The sequence below is a fragment of the Hemibagrus wyckioides genome, linkage group LG09, assembly GCF_019097595.1.
Source record: "Hemibagrus wyckioides isolate EC202008001 linkage group LG09, SWU_Hwy_1.0, whole genome shotgun sequence".
Lineage (NCBI taxonomy): Eukaryota > Metazoa > Chordata > Actinopteri > Siluriformes > Bagridae > Hemibagrus > Hemibagrus wyckioides.
In genome coordinates, this window is record NC_080718.1 from 4,880,147 (window position 1) to 4,892,606 (window position 12,460).

The 12,460-nt window shown below is 43.8% G+C and overlaps 1 protein-coding gene across 4 annotated transcripts in view; it reads left to right on the forward strand.

Annotated features, from left to right (window-relative positions):
- The first annotated feature begins 766 nt into the window (after nucleotides 1-766).
- Nucleotides 767-12,460, forward strand: part of adck1 (aarF domain containing kinase 1) — a 111,610-nt gene continuing 99,916 nt past the window's right edge. For 2 of the 4 annotated variants that reach the window (XM_058399729.1, XM_058399732.1), the window contains exons 1-3: nucleotides 787-951; nucleotides 2,242-2,381; nucleotides 3,200-3,283. In XM_058399729.1, coding sequence (XP_058255712.1) covers nucleotides 2,250-2,381; nucleotides 3,200-3,283 — 216 coding nt within the window. In that variant the 5' untranslated portion in view covers nucleotides 787-951; nucleotides 2,242-2,249. Of the gene's footprint in view, nucleotides 952-2,241; nucleotides 2,382-3,199; nucleotides 3,284-12,460 lie in introns of all 4 variants that reach the window. The other 2 variants (XM_058399731.1, XM_058399730.1) reach the window with 2 other exon arrangements.

Sequence of the window (12,460 nt, forward strand, 5' to 3'; positions counted from 1 at the left end):
AACCTCATCGGCTCAGCTCTCTCCCTCTTTTACCCCTGCCGCAGATCACCGATCAGAGAACTTCTCTCGGCTCCTCCCTTCATTCACAATCCGGCCACGCCCCCTGCTACCACACTTGAGGAGTTAGATTTTTATATTATTAACATAAATATTTCTAGTATTTAGTATTTTTTGTTAGATTCCTATTTTATTTTTTATTTATTACCTTATTACCTATGCTTGTGGATACTGCTGGTAGTTGAAATCTATCTATCTATCTATCTATCTATCTATCTATCTATCTATCTATCTATCTATCTATCTATCTATCTATCTATCTATCTATCTATCTATCTATCTATCTATCTATCTATCTATCTATCTATCTATCTATCTATCTATCTATCTATCATTGATGTAATGCACCCAAAAACTGGGTTGCCACTTATAGCAGGTGGCAATAAAAGGCCCAGTGTGTTTGTATTTGGTGATATCAGCATTTTTTTTGGATTATTTTGTCTTGAGAATGAACTTTAATGTTTTATTGTGTTCTTTTTGGTCCATGTTGCACGCTCTTTGTTGTTCAAGGCATTCACATCGGAGTGAAAACATTTAGCTCATATTATTTCATGTCTCAGTATACCAACACAGCCTAGTGCTTTTAGAATTCTCTTTATTACCATATTTTTATTATATTTTTTTTTTTACAGTTAAACGTTATTATTTCAGTGTCAGTATTAGCGCGCTATGCTAGCGGAAACGTAAACACACTACAACTCCCATGATACATTGCGCGCGACGAAGGCGGAAGGACACCAAAACACACACCGGTGAGTGAATGAGTGAGCGCGTGCAGACCAGATGAAGGTGAATCGGCGAGTTTAGAAAGGATTTAAGGTGATAATAAAAGCATCGTTTATACGAACTGAATCAGGCTGTACTGCGACCGAGTCTCTGGCTAACGAGTCTGTGGTACGAGCTTCTTTCTTGTTCTACCGACCTGCTTGCATAACCACATGCTGTAGCTGTGTTCTCTTTCCTTTTATCCTGAAATCAGGTGCATGATCTGTCTATCTGAAATGAATCGTTTTCCAAATAACATCAAGTGTTTATTCATCCTCTTACACTACAGTGACATGCCAGAGGCGAGAACGAGCATTTATTAAAGAACTTTTGTTATGTTGTGGAAAAACAGTGACTTCCTGCTCTCACTTACATCAGCTGTGAACAGACACTTTCTTCACTTGCATGCTTATTTTTCTCTTAAGCTAATAAAGAGCTTGCATGTTAACAAAGAAACCACAAATTGGAAGCTCTTTAACCTTTACCGAATCGTAAAAATGTAAAGGTTGCTCCAAAACAAACAAACAAACAAAAAGCGCTGACACTGGAGACTCCTTCCTTCTATAAACTGAAACACTAAACAAACACAATCATCTCCTTGCACTTCATCGTTATAGGCTATTATACACTTGCTTTTGAATATTTTTGGTTTACGTAGAAACAATGACGCATAACCATGAGCACATTATTAAGAATGCTCTAAATAACAGACAGAATTAAATTACACTTCTGTCCGAATTTTGGGGCATAGCACTCGCTTTCAAGATATCAGACAAAGAAATCCAGTGTAATCAGCAATAATATGCTGTTAATAATATATTTGCTATAAATAATTGTTCCTCTTCGCAATAAAGTACACTATGGTTGCTTAGCAACATCCATCTATTTTCTATACCTGCTTTATTCCTAATTAGGGTCACTGGGATCTGCTGGAGCCTATCCCAGCACACATTGGGCGAAAGGCAGGGGTACACCCTGGACAGGTCCCCAGTCCATCACAGGGCCACACACACACACACTCACTCCTATGGGCAATTTAGAATTACCAATCAACCTAATGTACATGTTTTTGGACTGTGGGAGGAAACCGGTGTACCTGGAGTAAACTCACGCAGGCACGGGGAGAACATGCAAACTCCACACAGAAAGGCCCCTGCCAGTTCGAACCTGGGATTCAAACCCAGGACCTTCTTGACAATGAAAATGACAATGAAAAATGTGTACTTACAAGTGTACTTTCTTGTTTATGTTAAATACAGAATTCATTAGCTGTCCTTTTTAAAAAAAAGCTTCGTAATCAACACTTGAGACCAACCCGATCCCAGACATCATTATAAACAAGTGTTGTAACTTAGTAAACGTTTGTTTATGGAGTGAGGATGTGTTGTTTAGTTTGTCTGCTTTTGTCTGTTGTCGCAGCACCTCACATGGCCGTGCGACTGCTGAAGGTGTCGTCTGTCGCGACTGCACTCGTCGCCTCGTCCGGATTTTACCTGTACTCCCAGAAAGTCGACTTCAATGACCTCAGTGTCGTCAGGTTTGGCCGAGCGGCGGCTACGGTAAAATATCAGATGCTAACACTCTAGTTTTAGTTTCAGAAACTGAGAACCATCCAGAAGAACAGAATCAGAAGGATATTTAGTTTCTACTGGGCTAGCAGTACACATGACGATGATGATATTAATAATAATAATAATAATAGTAATAATAATAATAATAATATTAATAATAGTAATAATAATAATAATAATAATAATAGTAATAATAATAAACAAAATTACTCAAATGAGTAATATATATTTTTTAATTAGATAATTAGATTAGGTTATTTTAATAATTATTGTCCAATAAAAAAGGAAGAACTGATATGTTATTAATAAGTATTAGGATGTTTATTACGCATATAATATGCTATATAGGGTTTAAAACTCCAAACTACATTTAAAAATATTTTTTATACATATTACATAAGTATTGTGAAAAAATGTTATGTTACTTTTATTTATTTTCAAAAGAAGTAAATGATTAAACATTGAAAATCAGGGAAAAAATAAAACATAAAAATAATACTTACATCATAATTTTTACAGTTATTAAAGATTCAGAACATTTGTCTTTATAAAATAAAAAATTAAGAAATAATAAAGAAAAGTATAAATCCAATCATAAAAATGCTCTAGAAGTAAATTTCAATCATATCATTGTTCTTGTGTTTATTGTGTTATTGTGTGTTATGTAGTAATGGCAGAGATAGGGGTGAGTTTTACTGACCCGCCCTGTAACTGACCCGCCCTGTAACTGACCCGCCCTGTAAATGACCCATCCTGTAACTGACCCGTCCTGTAACTGACCCGCCCTGTAACTGTCCTGGTTTCAGACGGCGGTCATCAGTTATGATTATCTCACCGCTCTGCGACAGGTTCAGTACGGGACAGAAGAGTACTGGAGCCTCAAATCACAGGTAGGATTTCTGCACTCACTCCTGTAGTGATGCTCCACAGTGTTCATCACTCAGCTCTCACACGTGACACACAGTGTTCATCACTCAGCTCTCACACGTGACACACAGTGTTCATCTCTCAGCTCTCACACGTGACACACAGTGTTCATCACTCAGCTCTCACACGTGACACACAGTGTTCATCTCTCAGCTCTCACACGTGACACACAGTGTTCATCTCTCAGCTCTCACACGTGACACACAGTGTTCATCTCTCAGCTCTCACACGTGACACACAGTGTTCATCTCTCAGCTCTCACACGTGACACACAGTGTTCATCACTCAGCTCTCACACGTGACACACAGTGTTCATCACTCAGCTCTCACACGTGACACACAGTGTTCATCTCTCAGCTCTCACACGTGACACACAGTGTTCATCTCTCAGCTCTCACACGTGACACACAGTGTTCATCTCTCAGCTCTCACACGTGACACACAGTGTTCATCACTCAGCTCTCACACGTGACACACAGTGTTCATCTCTCAGCTCTCACACGTGACACACAGTGTTCATCTCTCAGCTCTCACACGTGACACACAGTGTTCATCTCTCAGCTCTCACACGTGACACACAGTGTTCATCTCTCAGCTCTCACACGTGACACACAGTGTTCATCTCTCAGCTCTCACACGTGACACACAGTGTTCATCACTCAGCTCTCACACGTGACAGTGTTCATCACTCAGCTCTCACACGTGACACACAGTGTTCATCTCTCAGCTCTCACACGTGACACACAGTGTTCATCACTCAGCTCTCACACGTGACACACAGTGTTCATCTCTCAGCTCTCACACGTGACACACAGTGTTCATCACTCAGCTCTCACACGTGACACACAGTGTTCATCTCTCAGCTCTCACACGTGACACACAGTGTTCATCACTCAGCTCTCACACGTGACACACAGTGTTCATCACTCAGCTCTCACACGTGACACACAGTGTTCATCACTCAGCTCTCACACGTGACACACAGTGTTCATCTCTCAGCTCTCACACGTGACACACAGTGTTCATCTCTCAGCTCTCACACGTGACACACAGTGTTCATCTCTCAGCTCTCACACGTGACACACAGTGTTCATCACTCAGCTCTCACACGTGACACACAGTGTTCATCTCTCAGCTCTCACACGTGACACACAGTGTTCATCACTCAGCTCTCACACGTGACACACAGTGTTCATCACTCAGCTCTCACACGTGACACACAGTGTTCATCTCTCAGCTCTCACACGTGACACACAGTGTTCATCACTCAGCTCTCACACGTGACACACAGTGTTCATCACTCAGCTCTCACACGTGACACACAGTGTTCATCACTCAGCTCTCACACGTGACACACAGTGTTCATCACTCAGCTCTCACACGTGACACACAGTGTTCATCTCTCAGCTCTCACACGTGACACACAGTGTTCATCTCTCAGCTCTCACACGTGACACACAGTGTTCATCTCTCAGCTCTCACACGTGACACACAGTGTTCATCTCTCAGCTCTCACACGTGACACACAGTGTTCATCTCTCAGCTCTCACACGTGACACACAGTGTTCATCACTCAGCTCTCACACGTGACACACAGTGTTCATCACTCAGCTCTCACACGTGACACACAGTGTTCATCTCTCAGCTCTCACACGTGACGCACAGTGTTCATCTCTCAGCTCTCACACGTGACGCACAGTGTTCATCTCTCAGCTCTCACACGTGACGCACAGTGTTCATCTCTCAGCTCTCACACGTGACGCACAGTGTTCATCTCTCAGCTCTCACACGTGACGCACAGTGTTCATCTCTCAGCTCTCACACGTGACGCACAGTGTTCATCTCTCAGCTCTCACACGTGACACACAGTGTTCATCTCTCAGCTCTCACACGTGACGCACAGTGTTCATCACTCAGCTCTCACACGTGACACACAGTGTTCATCTCTCAGCTCTCACACGTGAAAAATCTAGAAAATCTAGATCTAGAAAATTAAATCTAGAAAAATTGAAAATAATGTATAATTGTGAATTTTATCATCTAAATAACTCCGCCTTCTAACTTGAGGCCACACCCCCTTCCCTGAGTCAGATGCTGGTGTGGAGTGAATTATGTAGTGAATATATTCATCCCTAACGCTGGGTCAGAAAGTCAGCTGCTGATGATTTTATGCCTGATGTAGCTGGATCCAGTAGCCGGGAGATCGTCCTGTACTTCTAGATCCTGCGCTGAATCGAAGCAAATTCTAGACTCCAAATATCTTCAGGCCAGGAGGAAATCTGTGTACGTTTTTATTTTGCTGCCTGCTCAGATGGAGGCTGGGGAAAGGTCAGTGTGTCTGAGCAGCCGGTGAAGCCTGACGAGCCAAATTCAGCCGCTCAGAGTGTGATAACACTCACACACTCACACACACACACACACACACACACAAACACTCGCTCTGTTTCCCCTCGGGGCCTGCTGTCAAGCCTCACTACACTCGCTGATTAGAATTAATGCAAGCCCCTGGTTTGATACAGAGAAGAGATTTGCCTCGTAATTATTATGAAGCCGTAGAGGTGATCCAGTTCGCTCGGTCGTATGAAGGGATTTTTTTTCCCCCTCGTCACAGCTGGAATATTAGGAGCGGACAAATAAACAGATAGATGATCACTGTTCAGCCGGCGTTAGGAAGGACACGTCTGACTGTTTATCACTACACTGAGAACATATTTCTCTGGAAATAATCACGATAAGGGCTCGACCGCTATAGTTTGTGTGTCAGCCAAAAATGTCATGTTTGCATCATGATCATTATGTTTAAGAAATATCCACATCCATATGTTTTTTAAAAACATTTATTAATTTAATTTATAATTTTAATCTTAATTAATTTTATTTATTTTTCATTTATAATTTAAATGTATTTGTTTTATTATACATTAAAAAAAAAAATTATTTATTTATTTATTTAATCCACACATTTGTGAGTTCTTGATCCTGATTGGTCGATTCATTTCTAACACAATAACAGCAGCAAAACCACGGGTTTATGTTAATGCCGCATGCTGTCATTACAACAGTCTCTTCATAGCTCTGCATAAACGGAGGAGACGTTTATTTAACGCTGATGGAAGGAGTCTCCAGTGTCAGTGGAGCATTCATGTTTCTCTTAGATTTTGGTAACCGTGGTAACCGTAACTGTGCTCGATGACTTTCTCTGTTGCTGTGATGATGCGCCTTCCTCACAAAAGCATCCTTCTTTGCACTTTGCCTCACTCAGATTTCTCCTGCTGTCTCATTTTAAGCCGCCCATGTATCTCGCGCCATCACGCCGTGAGCAGTGAGCAGGGGATTGTGGGTCGCGTCCCAGCTGCCGTGCCGCTCTGACGACCCATGCGTTACGACTGCTCTTGTAATGAGGGCCGTTCCACGCAGTTAACCGTCCCTCGGCTCTCCGAAACCCGGGCCAGCTGCTCCTCGTACCTCTGAAAAGACGCTCGTAGACCGTTAAATCATTGTCCACGCCTGTACTGTGTAAGCGTATCGCGAGCCGGATTTAGCTTTCGTTCTTCTGACCTTCTGTGTCATATGAAAATCGGTGCGTGTCAAAGATAGCAGAAGTCACGATCATGGCCCTTTTCTGTTTCCTAAAACACACAACTTGTATTGTTTGTTGTTTTATGAGTTATGATTTGTTTGTGTCCTTTTCCATTCCATTGTCCATCGTTCCATCATCCTTTCCTTTCCTTTCCTTTCCTTTCCTTTCCTTTCCTTCCCTTCCCTTCCCTTCCCTTCCCTTCCCACGATCATGAGCCTTTTCTGTTTCTTAAAATGTACAACTTCTGTTGTTTGTTGTTTTATGAGTTATGGTTTGTTTGTGTCTTTTTTCTTCTGTTCCAAATCGTACCATCAGTAGGCAGCTCCTCTGTCGATTGGCAGGCGATTACCCGAGAAAAGTATTTTAATCCCAGCTTGACGTCCCTGCTGTGTTTTCCCCGACTCTATTTTACCATTGTGTCATTACGGTGTGTGTGTGTGTGTGTGTGTACAGGGCTGGGCTCATCAGCAGTCTGAGAGAATCTTCACGCAGGTGATTATGACCATTGCGGAATAAACAGTGACACCCGCGTCCCTCATGCCAGAATAAATCTAGCATCTCAGTCTCACCTCACCGTCCACTTCCTCCATACTAAAGCGCTCGTGTCGTATGTGCTGGAGCCGCTGTTCCGGCCCGCTCTGATTACGGCGCAGGGAACACCTGCGGATTTAGACGACAGAGCGGCTTCCACGCTGCGTATGAATAATGCATGTGGCGGAGGCCGGAATGCAGGTGCTCTCGCTGCTCTCGCTCTCGCACTTATCTCGACACACGTGTGCTAACGTATGGAATCTGTTTCTGACGCTCGGTATGGGGTAAACAGCGCTCCAGACAGCTGCTGTGGAGTCCATTTTAAAAGCACTGTAGTGGAGATTATCGTGCACATTCCATATGCATTAGTCCGTCCACTTCCTGTATATGTTCCATGATGATTTCTCCTCTTCCTGTGAGTTTTACGATGATTCACATTCCTTCATTTTGGCTCTTTTCCTTCATTCTGTTCCATTCTATTCGATCTTATTGCTTGCTATACATTTCCTTTCCTCTTTGACTTTTTCCATTCCCATCACACCCCATTTCATTCTGTTCCTATACTTCCATTTCATTCCTTCCCTTCCCTTCCCTTCCCTTATCCTTTCCTTTCCTTTTTTCACCACAGACTCTCCAGTGTGTAATATTTTATCACCCCAAATTTCATTTTATTTAAATTTTCTTTATGAATGTTCTTCGATCACACCTCTTTTACAAAGAGAAAAAAAAATGCAGATTTGGTCTGTTTCCAAGTTGAAGTCCTGTTAGAGCTGTATTTTATCCCCTAGTGGAATCTTTCAGCTCAATCACACTCCACAAGGAGATTTTAATTTCGACCACAGACTCTAAATCCGTGTGGTGAGTGGAATAGAAATGCAGAGTGCAGTAACAGGTAACAGAAGGAAGAGTCTCCATGCCGGGCGAGATCTCCTCAGCTTCTCCCAAACGCTCCTGTGAGCCGTCGCTCTCTGAGCTTGTAGCTTTCACTTCCTCAGGCATGGCTTGGCACCAGCTGCTCTTCCCCAGAGAGACGCCTTTTACCATTATTTCAGGTGGAATGCTTTCAAACTTGGACAGGGTGTTTGTATTTGTTTATGTGTAAGTATCTGTGTGTGTGTGTGTGTCTCCTGCCCATCTGCTGTAGCCCTATCTCAGAGTCCTTGACCAGCCCTCACGGAGCATTAGCACAGCAAATTAGCCTTCAGCGAGGGGTTTATTCCGCACGACTTCCCCCCAGAGAAGCGCTGATGGGCTCCTCATGGCTCTCCTGCTCCAGCCGAGCAGAACCGCTGTCTGAGATTCTGATGGCTGGGGAGCGACTGAAGTGCACCAGCTACAAGGGCATCGCAAGACATTTCTCCTAAGCGCTGCTTATCCACCCTACACACTTCCTCTCGTTACAGATAAGCAGTTGCTTCAGTTCTGGGGTCTAAACTGGTTATTAAAATACTTTGTATTGTGCCAGTCAAAGGCATGGCCTTAGTGTATGTGTGGAAAAAAAAAGAAAAAGTTGTGGCCTCCATGACTGTCATAAAAAATAAACCAAAAACAGGAGGCATGGACTTTGTGCCTGTCTTGAAAATAAAACAAAGCGAAGGAGGCGTGGCCTCTGTGCATGGCTGAAACAACAAGGAGATATCGGATTGAGGAGGCGTGGCCTCTATGACTTTCTGTCAGAATTAAGGAGGCGTGACCTTTGTGACTTACAGTCAAGGTTAAGATGGTGTGGCCTCTCTGCATTTTGGTTACAATGAGGAAGGTGTGGCCCCTATGCATTTCAGTCAGAATTAGGGAGGCATGTGCACTGTGACTTTCAGTCACAAGTTAAGGAGGCGTGGCCTATTTGCATTTGGGTGAGAATCAAGGTGTGGCCTTTCTGCATTTTGGCCACAATGAAAGAGGTGTGGCCTCTGTGCATTTCAGTTACAATTGAGGAGGCATGGTCTGTGACTTTCAGTCCAAATGAAGGAGGCGTGGCCTCTGTGAGTTTCAGTCCAAATGAAGTAGGTGTGGCCTATGTGAGTTTCAGTCTAAATGAAGGAGGCGTGTCCTCTGTGACTTTCAGTCTAAATGAAGGAGGCGTGTCCTCTGTGACTTTCATCCAAATTAAGGAGGTGTGGCCTATGTGAGTTTCAGTCCAAATGAAGAAGGCGTGGCCTCTGTGAGTTTTAGTCCAAATGAAGAAGGTGTGGCCTCTGTGAGTTTGAGTCCAAATGAAGAAGGCGTGGCCTCTGTGAGTTTGAGTCCAAATGAAGAAGGCGTGGCCTCTGTGAGTTTGAGTCCAAATGAAGAAGGCGTGGCCTCTGTGAGTTTGAGTCCAAATGAAGAAGGCGTGGCCTCTGTGAGTTTGAGTCCAAATGAAGAAGGCGTGGCCTCTGTGAGTTTTAGTCCAAATGAAGAAGGCATGGCCTCTGTGAGTTTTAGTCCAAATGAAGAAGGCATGGCCTCTGTGAGTTTTAGTCCAAATAAAGAAGGCGTGGCCTCTGTGAGTTTTAGTCCAATTGAAGAAGGCGTGCCCTCTGTGAGTTTTAGTCCAAGTGAAGAAGGCATGGCCTCAGTGAGTTTGAGTCCAAATGAAGAAGGCGTGGCCTCTGTGAGTTTTAGTCCAAATGAAGAAGGCGTGGCCTCTGTGAGTTTTAGTCCAAGTGAAGAAGGCGTGGCCTCTGTGAGTTTTAGTCCAAATGAAGAAGGCGTGGCCTCTGTGAGTTTTAGTCCAAATGAAGAAGGCGTGGCCTCTGTGAGTTTTAGTCCAAATGAAGAAGGCGTGGCCTCTGTGAGTTTTAGTCCAAATGAAGAAGGCGTGGCCTCTGTGAGTTTTAGTCCAAATGAAGAAGGCGTGGCCTCTGTGAGTTTTAGTCCAAATGAAGAAGGCGTGGCCTCTGTGAGTTTTAGTCCAAATGAAGAAGGCGTGGCCTCTGTGAGTTTTAGTCCAAGTGAAGAAGGCGTGGCCTCTGTGAGTTTTAGTCCAAATGAAGAAGGCGTGGCCTCTGTGAGTTTTAGTCCAATTGAAGAAGGCGTGCCCTCTGTGAGTTTTAGTCCAAGTGAAGAAGGCATGGCCTCAGTGAGTTTGAGTCCAAATGAAGAAGGCGTGGCCTCTGTGAGTTTTAGTCCAAATGAAGAAGGCGTGGCCTCTGTGAGTTTTAGTCCAAGTGAAGAAGGCGTGGCCTCTGTGAGTTTTAGTCCAAGTGAAGAAGGCGTGGCCTCTGTGAGTTTTAGTCCAAATGAAGAAGGCATGGCCTCAGTGAGTTTCAGTCCAAGTGAAGAAGGCGTGGCCTCTGTGAGTTTTAGTCCAAATGAAGAAGGCGTGGCCTCTGTGAGTTTTAGTCCAAATGAAGAAGGCGTGGCCTCTGTGAGTTTTAGTCCAAATGAAGAAGGCATGGCCTCAGTGAGTTTCAGTCCAAGTGAAGAAGGCGTGGCCTCTGTGAGTTTTAGTCCAAATGAAGAAGGCGTGGCCTCTGTGAGTTTGAGTCCAAATGAAGAAGGCGTGGCCTCTGTGAGTTTGAGTCCAAATGAAGAAGGCGTGGCCTCTGTGAGTTTGAGTCCAAATGAAGAAGGCGTGGCCTCTGTGAGTTTGAGTCCAAATGAAGAAGGCGTGGCCTCTGTGAGTTTGAGTCCAAATGAAGAAGGCGTGGCCTCAGTGAGTTTCAGTCCAAGTGAAGGAGGCGTGGCCTCAGTGAGTTTCAGTCCAAGTGAAGGAGGCGTGGCCTCTGTGCTTTTCCGTTGAAATGAATTCAGCGATGTGGACTGACTCTGTCTTTTAAGAGGTAAACCACTCTATGAATCACGAGTCGTTTAAACATGACGAACAGCATGATGCCTTTTAATGAATCATTTTTATGCTAATGGCTCAGAATAGTTTGATTCATTTCATCAAGCTCTGTTATAAAGTGCAGAAACAGTGTCTGGCTGCACAAACTGCACTGTTAAAACACCTCCATAACCGAGGTGAACCCCCACACGCAGGGTCATTTGTTTCTCAGTGATATACCACAAGCCTCCCTGGCACTCTCCTGATCTGGCCCCACCTCGTTAATTGGGGTGTTACACTGTAATTCATTAACTCCCTCTAACGGCCCTGCGGGGGAGCGGCGGCACTGCCGAGGCTGATAATGAACCGCCGGACATTTTTCAGCATGAGTTATGGCGACCAGTTGAAGGTCATTTTTTGCTCTTTTTGATTCACCTCAGCTTGTTTCTAAGCCACAGGATATTAAGTCATACTCTGAAGGAGGAAGTTCGAAAGTAAAAAGGTGCATCTGGTGATGATTTCATTGCATAATGAGCTGCACTGACAGCGAGCAGGAGGCTTCCATCAGCTTTGTCATCGCGACTTTAGCATTAGGAACGGTTCGCACTTCCGATCGAAATTGAAACCATTTTAATGATTTATTGCGTCTCTACTGGGACCGCCGTCGCATTTTCTGCATCTCGAATAATCCGTAATGGGAAAAAAGTTTATATGTTGAATTGATGGCATTAAAAATAAATACCTATAGTCGCTAAAAGTGGTTGTTATGGTGACCTCATATTTATACAGTGGAACCATACAAATGTCCTCCCTTACTAGTGTCCACCTTAAGAATTGAAATTTGCATCGTAATACAAAGCATTTTCGGCATACGAACGAAACGAAACAAACTGAACGCCAGCTAAGTCACACATACTTCTTTGTGTCAGTGGAAAGTCAAGCGAAGCCAGCCGAAGTGAGTTTATGAATTTTTTTTCAGTCAGTGAAAGCTGTTTGGAAAGAGTCAACCCATGATACCAATGTCGCCTTCGGCATGCGTTCAAAAGCTAGGTGATTTTTCGGGCGTTTTTTTGTTGACAGATTGGTGGTGTGGGCGGTCTGTTCTATTTCTAGCCCAAGCTTGGTGGCACGACTTCCTGTGAGGAGCCTTGACATGGAATACTTGGCTTGGGTCAGTTCTTTATAGGCAGCCATACAGTTTACATACACTTCGTATTGGTCATATTTTTGGGCGGCTGGAATGGATTATCTGCATTTACATTATTTCTGACTGGAAAATTA